The following is an 18,956-nucleotide window of genomic DNA, read 5'->3' as shown; positions in this document are numbered from 1 at the left end:
TATGTTCTTCTTATGCTTCTCTGTTATACAAACTTGACTTGCAGCCTGATAGTATTTTAATGAGGAATACAATTCTCATGAGCGATGGGTCTACGAACCGTGGCTGCCTTGATTAGTGTATTCTTATTACATGCAATGTGGTCGCACAATGTAAGTTTCAACCCGAAGGCAATAATAAAAGAAACAGGCGCCGGTTCACCCCGCCCACATCCTCCACCTGTCCGCTCACAGACTGTATAAAACATCAGCTCCCCTCTGCATCTCCACACAGAGACCAGCGCTTTGTGCACAGCATCTACTCCGTTCATATCCACACCTGCTCCAGAACACTCCGCAAAAATGGCAATGACATTTGGTTACTGGGACGTCCGCGGGGTAAGTTGCGCCTCTTTCACTGAGTACGAAGTAAGTAGCTCCTAATTAAAGGTAGTTATCCCCTCTCATGAAGTGAATCCTCTGCACGCAGGAGCGCGCACTTTGCAAAGTTTGATCCATATTTCTACGCTTCTCCACCAAATTAAACCATAGCAAATAGTTTATGTAAATGCTTTAATTAATTGTTTGAGTATTGTTGTGTCTGTGAGGTTTTGCAAAGTCATTCGGAGCTTGTAACAAAATTTGATTTCTTTGGACTTGTTATGTATTAATTGAGAACTCTTACTAACGCACTGAGACATAGCCTACTGTAAGCCATTTATTCCCTGCAAAACCGTTTTCATCATTTCACAATATTATAATGTTGGCCTATAATTTTATAGAATAACATACTTATAGAGGTTGAGTCTGATGCAAAACTACACCTCCATAAATGGAAAATAATGATTTTTGCAATGATGATTACCTAATGCATTCCATTTATAGCGATTTTAATGTACCAAGTTGCATATGGTCATTGTGAACTTACAGTCTGTCATATCCTCTCTATATGAACCCCAATCTATGTTCATACATCAGTTGTTCTGTTTTGCACAAAGGCCAAATAACATTCATTGATCTAGGAAATACGGTCAGGTTTATTTTTCTTTTCTTTTTCCCCAAAGAACAACAGAGATAAAAACTGGGACAGTTGTTTCTGGCTGTATTTTTCCTTTGCTAAAAAAAAAAAAAAAGTATCACAGTGTGTGTTAAAGCATCTTGTGCTTTAATTTACACATGTCAGATCCTTTTTCATGACTAGTGAATATCGAGAAGGTTCCTCTTTCTTTACTGAAAATGCAGCCAATTCTGGCAAGCTGGATTTCTCAGTCTGCCAGCATCTATTCCCCTTCCAACTTTAGTGAAGAAAAATCAAACTTGTTAATATTTACTAGATTTATGAAAGATTGTCTGACTTATGCGTGAAATAAACGCAGTTGTTTTTAACATACACTGTTCATTTGAGAAGGAATGCTATTTCTGGCAAAGCTAGAAAAGTCATAATCGGTATCCATGAATGACTTTTGTAAAGAAAGACCACATCTCTCCATATTCACTAGAGTGAATATACTAGAGCAAAATCTGACATACCTGTTAGATAAAACACTTGCTGTTTGAACACGCGCAGTGCGTTTTAGAAAGGAGACATTTTTCTTGGCAAAAAAAAAAATGACAGCCAAAAATGTCTGCCTCATTTTGCATCTCATTTGCAAAACAAAACAGCTGTTATTTAAATATTGATTAGAGTTCATAGAGAGAGGATATGACAGACTATGTATATGTCCCGTATGCAACTTTCTGATACCTTGATGCAATGCAATAGGCCATCGTTATTATTATATTTTTTTTCAATCAGGAACATTACCTAAAAGTATGTTATTATTTTTAAAGGTCCATGGGTCCTTTATATATATATATATATATATACATATATTGACCACGTTTTAAACGACAGTAAGAAGCTGTAAGACACTGCCATCTGCTTTCTCTGGCCAAGTAATACCTGATAACTTGAGTTTTGCATTTGTTTGTTAAGTTGGTTCAATTCTAATTAAAAAAATGCCAATCAGAAATTAAGCAGCAGGTCACTTATTTTATGAGCAGTTATCACTGTTAATATGACTCTGAATAATATTAACAGCCGGTTCTTATCCTGGTGAAACTTAGTGAAAGTTTAAGTCTCTAAATGTTTCATTTGAGGGGGTTTGAAATTTTGGTACCTTCTCACTTCAAGATAATGTGAAATCTTTTTTACAAATCACAATTATCTAAAGGTTTTGGGGTCTGAATCCACATTTGATGTTATTTTCTCTTTAATTCTTTTTGGTAGCCTTTTACAGAGCTATGATGGATGTGTATTTGTCATTCACATACTTGTCTTTTCTTGCCTGTTTTTTTTTGGGTGGCAACAAGTCAATTCAGGACCCAGAAACGGCTTGATATCTGTCAGAACCTTCAGATTTGGTCGTCTCAAGGGAATGTCTGTATTCCAAATGCTAGTCAGAGCTCAGTTCTCAGTCTGAGAGATGAGCTGTGGTTACAACATCTGTGAACCCACTTCAGACGTTGATCTGTCTAAGCCATTTTTTAAAGTGTCCACGGCAGCGTCGTCGTATCTGCCTTTTTATGCATGCATCACACTATCTGTGCCATGTTGGAGAGATGACAGATTTCTGGGTCTGTTAAGAGTTACTATTTGATTGATAAAGGAAATTTCCACATGGTTCCTGGCTAGAAAAAGAGAACATCTTGTTTTCATCCACAGTCAGTAAGCACTTCCAGTTGGCCAGTTGTCTTTCTTTTTTCCATCCACTCTCATTTTTGTCCACTTTCAACCCTTCTGTCTTGTCTGTGACTTAAGGCTTGTGACTAAAAGGCACATAAAACTGTTTTTTTATTACTTAAAATCTATTGCTTTCATATAAAAAGTTGTTGAAGTCCTCAAGAATCAAAATCAACTGTTAAGTTTCACATTTCAATTATACATTTTAGCATTATCTCAAAGCTATTTGAAATGTAAGTGCATGTCCTCAATGGACAGCCGTTAATAAACCTCAGAGCTCTGTGTGTTGACATCAAACCAACCTTTCTCCCACCTCTGAACTCGTGCAGCTTGCCCAGCCCATCCGCCTCCTGCTGGAGTACACCGGCACCAAGTACGAGGACAAGGTTTATGTCTGCGGCGAAGGTAACTCAGCATTTCAGCTACCAAATAAAACAGATGTCATTAATTTGACTAAAGATCTGACTCATTCACTTGACCCACATGTCTCTCACACAGCTCCAAACTATGACAAGAGCTGCTGGTTTAATGTGAAATATAAACTTGGAATGGATTTCCCCAATGTAAGAGTTTAACCCGATCATAATGATTTTAATGAAAGGCATTTTAAAACTATTTGATCATTTACTGTGATTAACACCTCATTATAGCTACCCTACCTGGTGGATGGAGACAGGAAGATAGTGCAGAGCAATGCCATCATGAGATACATTGCTCGTAAGAACAATTTGTGTAAGTCGAAAAGTTCCATGTCCTCTTTTTCGTTTATTCACAACATTCAAGAAAGGAGCAAATTCATTGCTTCAGGTTCATTTTCTCAATTATGTAAATTTTGATCTGATAACAGGCGGAGAGACTGAGGATGAAAAGGTCCGAGTGGACATCCTGGAGAACCAGATTGTGGACGTCAGAGGTGTCTTCATTAGGATGTGCTACACTGACTTTGTAAGTATTAACTTGAATATGACCTCATTTCACACCTTTGAATCTCCCCTAATAACAGTCTTTCCTTTCTGGAATCAGGATCAAATGAAGCCAGAGTACCTCCAGACGCTGCCAGGTGTACTGAAGCAGTTCTCAGATTTCATGGGAAACAGGAAGTGGTTTGCTGGTGAAAAGGTACATCAACTTATGACCATAAAAGACTTCACGGGGGGGGGGCAGTCATGATAAGGCTGCATTCATAACTTTTTGTTAGCCTTTTTCACAAGATGCAAAATGATTTTGGTATATACTCGAGATGGTCCCATATAGATACTGATGTCAAAACAACAATTTGGCCGATAGCTGATACCAGTAGTTTTGTCTTGCTTTAGTGTCAATGAAACATTAAAATCAGCATTATGAAAAAATAGCAGTTGGTTATTAGCAGGGCTCTCAAGTCTCACGCAATGAGCGTGAGACACACGCATTTCAACAAGTTCACACGCTCACACGCCACACATGCCATTTCTCACGCTGAGAAATGATCAACTTCGTCGCACAGAAATTCTAATGGCCGATACTATAAACGAGTCAATGGCAGGTTACTGTGCGCTCGTACAGCTCAGAACTATAGCTCTGGTACAGCTGTCTTGATTTAGCAACCCATCGGCCAATCACAAAATAGAATTTCTCAGCCAATCAGAAAACAGAATTTCTTGTTGCCGGGTGTGAAATAGCTTTCAGCCGCAAGCACGCGTCCCAAGAATGCACAGCGGACATAACCTATTATGCTCTGAATGCGTGCAGAAGTAGTAGACGAGCTGGAGGTGGAAGAGAACTGTCAGGATCATCAGCAGGTCATATTTTCATTTATTTTAATCTTTTGTTAGTTACTATAGTTTTCCTACTCCTTGTAAAAGACCAATACCTGCCGGTTAAAGTGTTTGTTTGAGTAGTAGACCTAAATATTCAGCACACACCCTTTGACATGAGCAACTTAATGAAAAATGAAAAATATGTAGGAGTGTAATTAGGCTTCCGTGGTTAATTTTTTTCAAAGGTGACTGGTATGAACAGATTCCCAACAAGGCTATCTACAATTGCCAAACTGGTATTAGTTCTGCCGCACTGAAATGCTGATGCAGAGAGAGTTTTTTCCATGGTGGGGCTCAATAAAACCAAGACCAGGAACACTTTGTTTCTGAATGGAACTCTGTCATCCATCATGACTGAAAATGGCTGACATTGAGCCACAGTGCTTTAAATGGGAGCCCCCAATATCAGTCATCAAGCATCAAAATCTGCCACAAACACTTACAACACTCATAAACAAACACACACAGAGAGGGACTGCTCAAGGGGCCCATTTGGGGTTATGTTTGTTTTTCTTAATTTAATTTGTCTGTTATTTTGTTTGTTAAGACTTTGCATACCTAAAACAATTTATTTTAAAATATAGCAGAATTTAGTGTAAAAGTGAAGATTTGTGATTTTGGTATAAATAAAACAATTTCTTTGTTCTTTAAGTAGCTAGTTTATGGCGATGGGATACTGCAAGGGACCCCCCCCCAAAAAAAACCCCGAAAGAAACCCCCCCACACACATGGCCCGGCCCCTGCCCCGCCCGAATCTCACTCCAAGCAAACTTGAAAACTTGAGAGCCCTGGTTATTAGTTACTTAGTATTTCAGCCCTTCAGCAGTCTGTCTTTGAATGAGCACAAATTCTCTTGTGCAAATGTATTAACCAACCTTTAGTGTAACCTTTTTAATCCTTCTTGTGCAAAATAACAGTTTCAAATGCTTGTTTAGCCTGTGATACTTTAACCTACTCCATGACTTTTCAGTGCTCGGTTGGCCAAACTAAATGTTCTTGTGAAAAATAAATCTCCTGCTGTTGAATTAGGCTGCCACCTATTGGATAGTTGCTGAATCTGCAGCTGTAAATTAATTCTGTCAGTTTCAGGGCAAAGTCAATGCAACATCCCATAAACACTGCACTGGACACTGAATATCATCTGATACAGATGTTATGTGGATATATCTGTGCACCTCTAGTATTTTCATTTCAAATTGTGTAATAAGATCTTTTTCTAGTTGTTTCTGCTTTTGGTTAACTTTGTGTCACTGCTGATTGATGCTCGGCAGATACCCCATTAGTCACAGCTTTTTGTTGAGTACTGGATGGGTTATTAAGCTTTACAGATCTGGGAGAAAACTGCAGGCTGAATCATTTCTTTAACTTAATCACTCCTGGTAATGTGAGAAATGTCTTTTAAACCAAGAGGTTGTCATGGAAAACTACACGTAACTCTTTCAACTTGGACACACAAACACTCGCTGGGTTTCTGTTTTTGACGGGAATTTAACTCAAACTTTTAAAATGACACTGCTTTATCATTTTTAACTGAGTTTATAGTGAAACGTTTTCAGATGGCTAGTCTTTCATACCTCAAAGGTTATTTAACATGCATTCCTGAAGGAGCAAAGGACAACACTTGAGATCTTGATAACTTCCTTTTAAGCACTTGGAGCCTTTATATATGGATGAGCTTTGATTGTCTTATACAAAGCTCACATTTGTTCAGCATGCTAACATGTTGGGTTCAGATAATGTAGTTTGACATTAAAAATCTATAAGTAAATAAGAAACATGTAAGTTCTGACAAATAAGGCAAGGCAAGGCAAGGCAAGGCATCTTTATTTATATAGCGCATTTCATACCACAGGCAACTCAATGTGCTTTACATAAAGACAAGGCGTTTAAAAGATAAAAATTAAAACACAGTTAAAAGCAATCAAAGAAGAGGGGGAAAAAGAAAAATATAAAAAATAATCATTAATTAATTAATTTAAAAGTGAAGAGTGCAGATAAAATACTTTCAGGTGTCATATGCACAGCTAAATAGAACTGTTTTCAGCCTGGATTTAAACATTGTCAGAGTTGAGGCCTGTCTCACATCTTCTGGAAGGCTGTTCCAGATTTTAGGAGCATAAAACTGAAACGCAGCCTCACCTTGTTTCGTCCTGACTCTGGGCAATAAATGAATTTACAAATGATGATGATGAGAATGTTAGCACAATTAAATGATCTACTATGAGCCTGCTACTGAGTTTTCTTTTAGTGCTGTTTCTAGCAGCTGTTGACTTGAACTTTTCTTCACAACAGATCACATTTGTTGACTTCACCATGTACGAGCTGCTGGCTGCCCTCAGGATGTTTCATCCTCCATGCCTGGATGAATTCAAAAATCTCAAAGACTTTATGGACCGTTTTGAGGTGAGAACACTGGACTGATACCAACAGCCCACACTTCACTGACCACTGAAAGCTCACCTCTGAGATGGAAACTTGTGCTCCGTGCTAACTTTTTCTTCCTCTGAGGGGCAGTTTCTATGATATTTCCAAGTACAGTATTAATGTATCAGTGGGGGTCACTTCTGTGTTGGGCCCACAGCAGAACTTGATCATTTTGACGAGAAGGTGGGTTTGGCATTTCTGTAGAAGTAGCAGTGATGGATACCAGTTAGACATTCCTCCTGGCTCTCTGTAATAGTTTTTTTCTCTTGGATGATGGATACATGTAAGTCACATTAAAGGCTATTGGAGAAGCCAGAAAAAAAATCATCATCATCTTTTGTTCATTTACAGTGCCTTGCGAAAGTATTCGGCCCCCTTGAACTTTTGAACCTTTGAGGTCAATACTTTTGAGGTCGAATACTTTCGCAAGGCACTGTATGGTCTCATACTTCTGGCAGGGCATAGTTACAGTTTCAACAAGTAAGATAAAAAATGTTTTTGGTATTTATGTAAGTTATCAAGTTTTGCCTCAATGAAACTCACGTTTTTTTCCCTTTGTTTTGCATTTTTTTAAATACTTTTAGGCTCTGGACAGGATCCATGCCTTCATGAAGACGAACAGATTCATAAAGTCTCCCTTCAACAACAGGATGGCCAAATGGGGAAACAAGAAGTAGTGAAGAAGCAGTGAAACAATAAAGCGCTTTTCAAGTACAAAATAAATTCAGTACTAAAGAAACCATTTCTGTGCTTTTTGTCCTTTGTTCCATTAAAAAAACAGTCAAAGATATAAAGCCGCCATTTCTTTTCTTTTTAACTTTATTGCCAATAACGTATAGGCAATACAAACAAACACACCACACAGAAACAAACAAATAATAAATAATTACAATTTTATACATAAAATACACATATACAAATAAAATAAAAATACAGAAAAAAAAAAAGGTTCACCTTGATTGCGAGCTTATGTTACATTCGTCTTATACAATTATATGCTTAACCCATATAAAGAATGACAGGTGTCCATCTCCTAAGGAATAGGGGTAATTTTAACTGTAGGATGGCAGTCATATTTTCCATCACTTGGAATTGATTACACCTCTGTCTCCATTGAGCCACCATAGGAGGCTCATGCTGCATTCAACGCATTGTAATAATTTTTCTTGCGATCATTAGTAGGACATGCAAAATATAACACTGGTCTTTGGTGAAGTTTTGTTCTGTTGTTTTCTCAAGCAAAATAAATACAGGGTCAAATGGTATGTCCATGTGAAGTATCTTCTCCAGTTCTTTCTTAATGTCTCTCCAGTATGGCTGTATCTCAGGACAATCCCAAAATATGTGGGTATGGTCTCCTACCATCCCACAATTTCTCCAGCATTGATTATTACCCCCTTTGTTAAAGATACTAATCTGAAGTCGGGTTCTAAAGAATCTCACCTTTACCTTCCAATCAAACTCTTTCCATAATTGACTTCCCACCCCTCTATGACAATCAGTACATATATCCTCCCATATATCATTTTCAATTATTGTATTTAGTTCCAGCTCCCATTGTCCTTTGATGTGTAACGTATTATCTGACATATATGTTATTAGTTTTTTGTATGTTTGAGACACTTGGTGTTTTGTTATTGTGAGGTGTTCCTGTATATATGTGAAATGTGTTTCAATACTACTGGGGTCTCTCTTGAGTAGGTCCCAGTCTGCATGTTTTGTTATGTAGTTCCTAATTTGAAGACATCTATAAAAATCACTTTGGGGCAGATCAAATTTATCCTTAATTTGTGAAAAAGTCTTGACCACCTGTCCGTCTAGAAGCTGATTGATTATTCGTAGGCCTTTCTCAGCCCATCTTCTAAATACTATGTCAACTAAAGATGGGAGAAATTCTACATTTCCTAGAATGGGCATGGCCCTTGACAAAGCTGCCCTTCCTTTTAGGTGTCTTTGGATCGTATTCCAAACCTTAAGGGTGTATTTAGTCTATATGTTCTTTACTTTGATTTTCTTTTGTGATTGTTGACTGAGGAAGGGCAAAGTATCTAGTGCAATTCCATTTCTAATACCATTACTAAATTCTGCTAAAGGAAAAAATAAAACAAACTGATGTTAAGAAGACATTGCAAGTGGAAACTTTAATTTCAATTAAAGCACCTGTTAACATTTATCACAATTTTTTTATTAAAGTCAATCTTGCACCCTCTTCTCATTTTAGTTTGATTGTCAATTCAACGTCACACTTTTTACAGTAAATATGATCTGAAAATTGTAGATTAAAGAAAATGAGGATATAAGTTAATACAGAAGAATATTTCTTTTTGGTATTTACGTATGACTCGCAACATAAGATGGAAGTTGTTCTGAATAGTTCAGATATCAACATACATAAGTTGTATTTAATCAGTAAAAGAAATGACAATATAGTTTACATTGCAGATTATTTCCTAATTGATTATTACTGCTGATAAGTTATACAACATAGTGGATCCTCCAACTAAAAGTGCTTTTGGTGAACTAACACAGCAGAAGTGGATGAAGTTCAGTTGATGCTGGGATTTACAGGATCAATCCTGACACCAAAGATCAATTTTGACACCAATAGTTCCACATGCTGATCCACGGCTGCAAACAATCTCCAGTACTGCGGCAGCGTCTCTCAGTAGCGGCCGTTGTACATGCCTGACGGTTCACTGGCCAGCTGCAGAGAACAGGATTAAACATTACTGATGTGTTGGAGTTTGGCGTGTGTGGAGATTGCATCATATGATGCATTATTTACCGCAATTGATGACTTGACAGCTTGCAGCTGGAAGAAGACCTTTCCTGCTTCCTCTGGGCATACAGTCCGTATCTCATCTTTGGACATTCCCAGAAGCAGATCTCCAGTCAGCACCCCGAGGCTGGAGACAGTGCTGTCCAGAAGAAGGCAGCAAACAAAAAATGTCCAACTTAGTCTGTGAAAAGCAGGTCTAACATATAGTACAAACATCTTGAAGTTTCCTGAGCCTCTGAGAAGAATGGTACTCACATTTTGGAGAAACCTCTCTGCTCAAGCCAGGCTCTCACCTCCGCAGGTGAGGATCTCATGTTCAGAGTCACTGAGCTGCGAGTGTCCCGCTGTGAGGGACAGTTAAAGGAACAAACTATCACACAAGAAACCTGTTATATCCGTCTTTCATCAAAACTTCTTGTCACTCAGCTCACCGGTAGACCACCCATAGGTCCGCCGCTACTCAGTGGCTCCAAAACATTCTGGGGAACATTGCCCTCCTCATTCCGTAAGTTGCGAACAAACCACCATTGTTTGGACTTCTGAATCACCTACGAAAAACACACACAAAGAAACTTCTCAAGTAACCAAATGTTACAGCAATGATTAGGAACATGGTATGTATGCAAACTTAAAGTTGATTTAACAAGCAAAAACTCTTTAAACAATTTTTTTATATTTTATTAATCCTGGACTTTGGCTGCAGCAGCTGTAGTTTCTGCCAGAAGCATTTCAGAATCCAGGCCATTCCTAATTTCCCTCTAAGATTGCAGTTCCCCATCTTGTGTAGTTTAGAAAAATTATTTATTCATTATTTATTCATTGCAGTCGACACATAAGTGGGCTTTGGGGCAATTTTTGCGAAGTATCCTGGAACACAGAATGTGTCAGTGGAGATGGCTTTAAAATGTTGTTTTATGAGTTTTATGTATTCAGTTTTGATAATGAGAAACAGTATTTTGTAAGGCAGACGGTGAACTACACACAAGATTGACATGAAGCCTCTTCCAATATTCACTCTGCAGTTCTGTAATGTTTACAAACAATTACAAACCTTCTTTGAACCCTTTTGGACAGTACAAGAATAAATCTTTTTTATGATGCATATTTCTTTGTGCCCTCTGCATTAAAGAAAAAACAAATGGCAAAAACTGTATCAGCTATTGGCCAAATTGTTATCTTTAATATCTTAAATGGTATCGTCCCACAATTTCACAATCTCTCTGAATGTTACTGCAACGTGTTCGTCTTCTCACCTCAACCACCTCCCCCTTCATAATACTCAGCTCTCGGTTGTTCCTGGCCATGAAGTTGTACATGACACGCATTTGCAGTGACTGCTCACTGGGGCTGAAACAGCAACAGAAAAAGAAATTAGGGAAATGCGCAGTCAAAAGTGCAGAAATGTTTGCCTCAAATGGGATTGTGCAGACACATGTGGTGTGAGCTTACGGTGAACTCCTGGGACCACTGGCCATTGGCTGTAGAAAGCATAAAGTTCATCATGATGAAACTGAACCTGGGCCATGTGATAGAATCATAGGATATGTTTTCCTTCTTTTTTATTGCAAACTAGCACTTAAAAATGGGTTGATTGCCGGTGGTGGTAATTTCAACTGCTGCCAACAGCTGGCACTGTTATCTAGCATATGGGGAAACACACTCAGCTATAGTTAGATGTGTTGACCTGTAGGTAATGCTTCAACTGTTAAGAAGACAGTAGATATGATTGCTGCAGTGCTTTGGATTCCAATTTTTTGTCACACCCAAGAGTTACCCAAATTTTTTCTGAATCCCCATGTTAACGGTGCCTGTAGGTTGGTGTTTTGTATTACCTCTTCCATCTCCTCAGGCTGCCAGTGCATCACTCTGGGGGAGAAACCCTGGCCTTCATTCATTGGTCCACCAGGAAACCGCTGGCTGTTGCTCCTGCTCAATGGGCCATTCTGATGGGAAAGCGAGGAAGGTATATGAGGTGGAGCAGGTGGCTGCCAGCCATCGTAAAACTCTGGGATGTAAGGCGGGACATCATCTCGCCAGTTCGACCTGGAAGAGAGGAGGAGGGCGGTAAACAGTAAGCCGACATTATAAAGAATATGTTAGAGGAATTCCTTTCATTTGTCTTAAGAAACCTTCATGACGAAGGTTGAAAAAAAAAAAAAGAAAGGTTATATAATGCTCATTTATAGGTTTACAGTGCTAACATGCATAAAGACAATTATCATTATTATTATTACTATTACTGTTATCATCATTATTTACATCAGTTCTTGTCTCTTTGTGAAATGCTCAATTCTATCGTCTGTCTGTTTACCAAAACTGGATAGTTACATTTGTGTGTACAGAGGATACTTTCTGTACAACTGGTAAAAGCAGTCATGACACTGTGCTGACATCACATTTGTTCGTGCAGTGACAGATGCTGCGAGCATAAAAATGTCTTAAGACATCTCAGGCCTAGTGACAAAAAGCCTGATAACACCTTCAAGGTTTAGGGGAAAACCCCAAAAGCCTAACTTGAATATTTGAAGGAGGAAACTTATGATCTGTAACTGTTCAAGGGTTACAAAGTATCTTTAAAGTGCACATCTTTATTACGGCTTCCAGAGGCAGGCTCATGGTTTCATGTTAACAATCCGATACGAAAGTGACATAAATCTGCTCATTTAATTTACCACAAGAAATTAACAGTTTCTCAAAACGTGTAAATATTGAGTGTTAATGATTATTACTGACTCCTTCTGTGATGCTGTATAGATCTATGAGCAGTTTTTATCAATAAAAGAGAAGCCTTCGTGTGGTAAAATAGTAAAAAATAAATTAATAAACCCTCTTTTGCTAATGTGTATTGTTACAAAAATGTTGATGTGAATGTTTCATAAAGCATGATTGAGTTTTGATCAGACACCACCTCTGTGAGTAAAGGTGCTGGCAAGGTAAAAATAAAGGTTTTAGCATGAATCGTTTCTTTAACTGTAAATGTTAATAGGATTATGCTAATAAATTAATATTGGACAATCTGTGATACCAATCCTTTATTCTTTAACTCACAAACTGGTAAACTTGAGCTTTTCCTGTATTTGCAAATGATTATTTGGCTGACCAATAATTATAGAGAAACTGAAACTGAATAATAAATCAACAATTGAACATTTTAATACTTAAAAAAAAAACTTGCAGTTAATTTTTTCTAACAACTTTTGTATTATCTTTCTTTTCCTTTTTTTTCTTTTCTTACAAAAAGACAAAAACTGAAGACAAAAAAAAAAAATGACAGCACAATCAATGGGGCCGGTAACACGTCCTAATCTGTACAAACGGGTTTGGACAACAATAAAATAGAAGAATCATTAACAATGGGGACTGACTGTGACAGTCATATTTTTCCGAGAGGGTTATTCATCTCAGTGAGAGCCAGAAAGTTAAGAGTTGTTTATGTTTAAGGCAGTAGTGCGAAGGTTCCTCTGAGGTCAGCATATTTAAAGGCTTTTCCTCTTGTAGCCACAGAACTCTTTAAAAGGTATTCAGGGAGACTTTTAGGAATATTTCCAAAGTGTGAAAAAAAGAAACAAAAATTCAAAGAGTAAATGACCAAATCCTTTTGAGGACGGCTCAATGTTTGGAGAAGAAAAGAGAACTTTACCAGAACCTATACACACTCCCTCTAACGACACTACTGAGAGCCACTTCATTTAGATTTCTGATTCGGGTTTTGGGTAAGAAAAACAAATAAAGGGAGTTGGTAAAAGTAGACTGGGTTTCCAATACTTGAAGACACATTTCCTTTTATATTACCATGTTAGTTTCTGTTTTCGGGCACTGCCTCAAGTTCAAATATGCCCACATGACATTTTTTCTCCATTTGTAATCAAAGTAAAATTACCTCTGACCTGTGTTTACACATCAGCAGTGAGATGCACAACGCCCAGAGTTCGGGTGTGTCGGGGAGATATACAGTAGGTGCGTTCAGTTGGCCATAAAAGAGAGGTTTTTACAAGCTTTGTAAGAGGACTCTAAAGATCTGTCCTACCTGGGAATGATCCAACAGTCTCCCAGAGACCTCCACAGATATTCCTCCCCTTCACCAACAACCTGACCGAGCAGCTGCACAGCCATATCTGTCAGCAGCGGAGAGACCACAGTGGGAGGCACATCAGGTGGATACAGACGAACTATCTGAGGGAAAATGAAGCAAGTACGGTCACAACTAAGACGGGGAAATATGGGCAAAGCAGAGTGCCAAAGACTGATTAAAAAAAAAACTGTGTTATAACTGCTTACTAGGTCTAAATTAGTGAAGAAGATGTGGACAAAGTCAGGAGCACTGGGGTTGCTGAGAACCCCATCCAGCTGGCCCTGGAATGGAATGAAGAGTTTTTCTGCTGCGGTTACACATTCCAGCAAAAGATGTTCTCAAGCTCTACCAAATCATTCCCAAACCATTATCATTCTGTAATCTGTGAAAGTTTTTACCAGAAGATTGAATCCATATTTGATTTTCTGAAGACAGGAGACATATTCCTCCCAAGATGGCAGAGGTGCAGATGGTGCTGCGGGAGAAAAATATATATTACAGCCATGTGAAAAAACATAGCCAACATCTATGTCAGAGAGTCAGGTCCATCTCTCATATACAAGTCATTTTACTTGGATGATACCTTTTTTCTTGGATTTTTTCTTCTTTTTGCTCTTGCCCATGTTCTCTTCCAGTGAGGGTGCGCTTGCTGCGGCCGCCGCCGCTTTTCCCATGAAGATCTCCAAATCACCTATAACATGGTTTAGAATATCCTGTGAAAAGGAAAAAAAGAGATGGAATAAATCTCTCTGAAACTTAAAAAAGCCAAAGAATGGTTGCCCTGAAAGAGATTTTCATGATGATTTCCTGCAAACTGATGGTTGTGAGCACAGTTATTGCAGCACTGACCATGTTCCTCTGAACATCCAGTTTCTCAGGGGCCATCACTGGGCTGCTCTGCATTTCATGAAGATTATTATGATGCATCATCTCATCTTGTGGAACAAAAGCTTTTGGAGAAGGCATGTAATCTAAGTGGAAATGAGACAAAAACTAATAAGGATGTTGACATGGTCCAAGAGAGTTTATTGCTTATTTGAGATAACACATCCATAAAATGTTTTTGGAGGAAATTAAAAACTGCATTTTAGATAAGCACATCTGTCAGAGTTTGTGGGGGTTTCTCCGCTAGGTTAAATAATATAAATTTTGTTTTTCTTTAATGTTTTGAGCGTACCAGGCTCTATGTTGTCCCACTGTTGGACAATGGGGTCCGGTGGTGGCGGCGTCATCTCCCGCTGCATAGGACGGGGCCCAGCACGATGGAAGCTTCCTGAAGCCTGCTGACCGATGTTATTCTCAAGACTCCTCCTGAAAACACCAACAGACAGTAGTTAATGTTTGACCACTACCTTTTTTCTTTCCTCTCATTTTAATGAGATTTTATCTGTTTGCGTGTTTATTTGAACACTGTACCTGGTGTTAAATGGCTCTCTGTATGGCTCCAGGTTACCACCTCTACTCTGCGCTGCCTTATCCAGATCAGCCTTAATGTCCTCTGCCTGGTAAAACACAGCTGTTTTAACCTCACTCTAACAGTGACCGTAGCAGTACAGATGCTGGTGACAAATACCCCGCTTTATCCGGAACTGGAGGTGAGAGTTAAGTTTACAGTTGGCCCTCGCAAAATAGGACTTACCCCGGTTTCCTCACACTGGAACATGAAGACCTGTGGGACGCGTTTACTGCGCTCCTGCACAATTAGTGTCAGCAGAGAGTTGTAGACGCAGCTGTCCAGCACAGCTTTGGTTTCCGTGATGCAACTCAAAGGTATTGAATCCAGCTCCACCTGGAGAATAACAATAAGCAGCCACAATAAAAGTGAATAAAAAGTTTATAGTCAGTTTCATGATGTTTTAATAACTGGTCATATCGTGCAGTGATGGAAATAACGGATGGGTTATGAGACATAGGGCCCCCTGTCCCACAGAGAAACAAGACACCATAACTGAAGGAGACACACTCCAAAAAATAAAATGTTTTGTGTTAAAGTTTTGTCCTTTTTTTTGTTGTTGTTTTGTCCCCACATTTGTTTTCATTTTGCTTCTCCTCTAGTTAGTTTTAATCTTTCTGCTCAGCTTGCATTCATTTGTGATCACCCACCAGTTCGAGTCCCTTTCTTAGCAGTTTGGTTCACTTTTAGGTAATTTTGAGTCTCTTTGCTTGTTTTCTTGCGGCTCATTGCAGTTGTCTAGCATCCAGTAGTGGTCCTCTCATATCTCCTTGTTGTTTTGTATGTTCTAACTGGGATTTTTACATTGGATGCGCATTCATTTGTGCTTATTTTATATTGCTTTGTTGCTCATTGCATCCCCTTTTGAAGAGGTTTCACTCACTTTAAACAACTGTCTTTGCACTTGATGTTTTCCTTCCTGTGAGCTGCCTTACCCACTGAATTCCCCCACTGTAGGGTCAATGAAGTTGATCTAATCTAATATTTCTGTTCATTCATACAACAATCTATGTCTCTTTGTTACCCCTTTTTGCATCTTTTTAGCTATTTTCCGTTATTTTGTGTTTGGTTGCCAAACAGAAATGTTAACCATCGTGTAAAGAAGAACCTTTGGATCCAGACCACCTGACTACCTGGACCCATGGACTTGTGTCTGGTAGGCCCATTCAGTAATATATTTTTTAATTCTTGATCCATGACATTATTACTCTGTTAATGGGCCCGTAATATCTAGCATGCTGTTTCTACAGTATTTATTACATGTATTTTCAATTATCTACAGTCAGGTAAAAATTTTACTCTTGGCAGCAGATAATCTCATACTTGTCGTAAGTAGGCACAGCTCAGTGGTATTCTCCTTTGATGTGTATATCTAAATAATATTAACACAGTTATTACAGGAACAGGATCGGCCTCTTGATTCTAGTTACCGTGAATCTCAAAGCCATGATTTTGAGTCCATTGTGTGCTTGCAACTTTGTGTTGCAAGACCTGTCCCATTTCAACTGCCTGCAGTTATTTACAAAGCTCTGGGAAGGAAAGCCTTTTTGACTAATTGAGGAAGTATTTTGTGGCCAAGGTAAAGTAAACGTTTTGTCTTTTACACATCCATCACCTTTGGTATGAACTGGAAAGGCAACAGCTAGCCAGACTTTTGTTTTCTCAAGCATTAATGCTCTCGCAGTTCTTTCTTTTCAACAAAAAGCTACAATTAAAACTGTTAAACAATCACATGTAGGTGTAATGTTCAGGTCCAAAGACCAATAATTACCCCAGAAAACATTCATCAAATGAATGTAACTGCTAAGACCAAGTAAGTTATTCTTTCTACAACCAACCTTGGTTTCAATGTCACTGAGCCGAAGATTCGCTCCCTGAATCTCCATGATCATCTCTTGAGGCCACAGACGACCTTTGCCATCCAGTCTCTTGAGCTTGGCCACACATTCGTTCACTGTCCTCATTTCCTGGCCATCCAGCTCACAGGTTAACAGGTGCTGTGGAGAGAGGAGGAAGACTGTGACTGAAGAGAGTTCAGGTTAAACTCTTAATAACGAATAATGTCTCCACACAGGCATAGAATTCATACCTCCACTCTGACTTGAAAATTGTCTGGTTGTCTGCTGAGCGTCTCGGCGTATTCCTTTCTCTGCACTGACATAAAGGACATGTTCGAACATAATTAATTTGCACAAAATTTCATATAAACAGAGAAGAGGTGCTGATGTGTCTGAACGTACTGTAAATGGATCTTCCACTGGGTCTGGTCATGCTGTTTCTCTGGAACGGGGAATCTTTAGGGTCATCTTGTTGAAAGGTCTGCCTCTGAGGCAGGTCTTCGGGTGAGAAACCCCTGAGGAAAAACAAAAGGTAACATAAACAGGTTAAGTGGTGTATATGAATCGATGGTGCAGCTTGAGCACATTACATGCCAATAAAATCATCTTAGTCACCAGCACAGCGACCTGCAGATAAGCTATCCACAGTCCACAACTCAAATCAGCTGCATGGTTACCACAGTACAGAGGTGTTTTGTCACATAAGGGTGTGAACAGGTATGTAGAGTGTTGGCAGAATCTCAAAATGGTCAAACAACTTCAACAGAAATAAACACTTGACTAAAACACAAACCTGACATTTACTCACTTTGGGAAGTAAGAGAATGCACCTCTGTTTCCTAACATTATGAGTCCCCCGTTTCTAAACTTCAGATCAGCAGGAATCTCTCAGAAGTTGCTCAAACCTGTAAGAAAAGACGTCACTCATAACAATATAATATGCAAGGACAGATCATAAACTGATGGGCTTCTGCACGCCCTGTTATGTTGAAGCAAGACGTCCAGCCTCAAACAGTCAAAGCAGCTTTAAGTGGCATAGATGTTTATGGCGTCTCTGAGGTCATCAAAGTGGTTTCACATGCATCTGTGCTCATTTTCCATTCGTCTTTTTATTGTCATTGCTTTGTCTCAACCGCAAAGTCTCTTTCATTTGGAGTCCTCAATGTTTGTAGACTTTTGCTTTGTGAATATTAATAGCAATTATAGTCTCTCTCTATGGTTGTATTAAATCTCACTCAAGCGGTTCTCGGTGCGTTTACATTAGCGTTTTTTTTATTGCTCTGTGTGTGTTGGTTTGACTGGCTCATGAGAAATGTTAGCTCCCTTTGAAATAAGTCTCTGACACAGGGGTTCATTTACTGTTTGGGCCAAGCACGCTCATTTAATAATCTTTCCTTGATATGAGTTATAAAAATACACCAGTTTCTGTGTAATCTATTTTTTTCTTGCAAGTCAACAGTTAATTCATTGAAATTAAAGACATCACATTTCAACCTAGCAAATGATTTACTGCCTTGCCGACTCCTAATATATTCTGCACTTTTTCTTGGCCAACATTGGCTTTCTTTAACACGATATCACGAGGAAACATTGCTGCCGTCAGCTCTCTTGTTGTGCCACTGCTCTAAAGTATTTAATATCCAATGACTGCTCCTTCTGTCTGTTTTAAGCAAAAAGTTAATATGAAACAGATTATATATCCAGAGGAGACTTACAGGGCAATGTCCGTTTACCAGTTACAAAAGCCATCGTAAAATTCAGATTAATCAAACGACCATGAAGACTTTACCTCCTGACTGACTACACAGGCCAACATTAATGGTGGACAAGTATGAATATTTTGCAGCTGGTCCTGGTGAGATATTGAGAGGTACAGGCATACAGACACTTTTC

At 38.8% G+C, this 18,956-nt stretch overlaps 2 protein-coding genes across 2 annotated transcripts; one reads left to right on the top strand and one right to left on the bottom strand.

Moving 5' to 3' along the window:
* Window positions 1–255: 255 nt before the first annotated feature.
* LOC142390255 (glutathione S-transferase Mu 4-like) lies at window positions 256–7,667 on the top strand. The gene is made up of 8 exons (XM_075475647.1): window positions 256–375; window positions 3,028–3,103; window positions 3,197–3,261; window positions 3,349–3,430; window positions 3,546–3,643; window positions 3,722–3,817; window positions 6,790–6,900; window positions 7,506–7,667. The coding sequence occupies exons 1-8, from the start codon at window positions 340–342 to the stop codon at window positions 7,596–7,598; spliced, it is 657 nt and encodes a 218-aa protein (XP_075331762.1). The 5' UTR covers window positions 256–339; the 3' UTR covers window positions 7,599–7,667.
* Window positions 7,668–9,084: 1,417 nt separating this feature from the next.
* Window positions 9,085–17,572, bottom strand: eps8l3b (EPS8 signaling adaptor L3b). The gene is made up of 18 exons (XM_075475646.1): window positions 17,466–17,572; window positions 17,315–17,379; window positions 17,064–17,222; window positions 15,412–15,561; window positions 15,189–15,274; window positions 14,950–15,083; window positions 14,622–14,743; window positions 14,356–14,485; window positions 14,171–14,247; window positions 13,979–14,053; window positions 13,728–13,873; window positions 11,533–11,743; window positions 11,150–11,178; window positions 10,954–11,047; window positions 10,132–10,248; window positions 9,956–10,044; window positions 9,707–9,839; window positions 9,085–9,625 (listed from the first exon to the last, which is right to left on the bottom strand). The coding sequence occupies exons 1-18, from the start codon at window positions 17,494–17,496 to the stop codon at window positions 9,584–9,586; spliced, it is 1,890 nt and encodes a 629-aa protein (XP_075331761.1). The 5' UTR covers window positions 17,497–17,572; the 3' UTR covers window positions 9,085–9,583.
* Between the last annotated feature and the right edge of the window lie 1,384 nt (window positions 17,573–18,956).

The sequence above is a fragment of the Odontesthes bonariensis genome, chromosome 10 (assembly GCF_027942865.1).
Source record: "Odontesthes bonariensis isolate fOdoBon6 chromosome 10, fOdoBon6.hap1, whole genome shotgun sequence".
Lineage (NCBI taxonomy): Eukaryota > Metazoa > Chordata > Actinopteri > Atheriniformes > Atherinopsidae > Odontesthes > Odontesthes bonariensis.
Note: the sequence above shows the minus strand (reverse complement) of the source record. Positions and strands in the feature narration are given on the sequence as shown.

Coding starts and splice junctions, on each gene's coding strand:
- LOC142390255 (XM_075475647.1), top strand. CDS start 340: ATGGCAATGACATTTGGTTACTGGGACGTCCGCGGG. Junction 376..3,027: donor GTTACTGGGACGTCCGCGGG/GTAAGTTGCGCC, acceptor GAACTCGTGCAG/CTTGCCCAGCCCATCCGCCT. Junction 3,818..6,789: donor AGTGGTTTGCTGGTGAAAAG/GTACATCAACTT, acceptor TCTTCACAACAG/ATCACATTTGTTGACTTCAC.
- eps8l3b (XM_075475646.1), bottom strand. CDS start 17,496: ATGACCAGACCCAGTGGAAGATCCATTTACA. Junction 15,562..17,063: donor TCAGTGACATTGAAACCAAG/GTTGGTTGTAGA, acceptor GTTATTCTCCAG/GTGGAGCTGGATTCAATACC. Junction 14,248..14,355: donor GAAAAAATCCAAGAAAAAAG/GTATCATCCAAG, acceptor TTTCTCCCGCAG/CACCATCTGCACCTCTGCCA.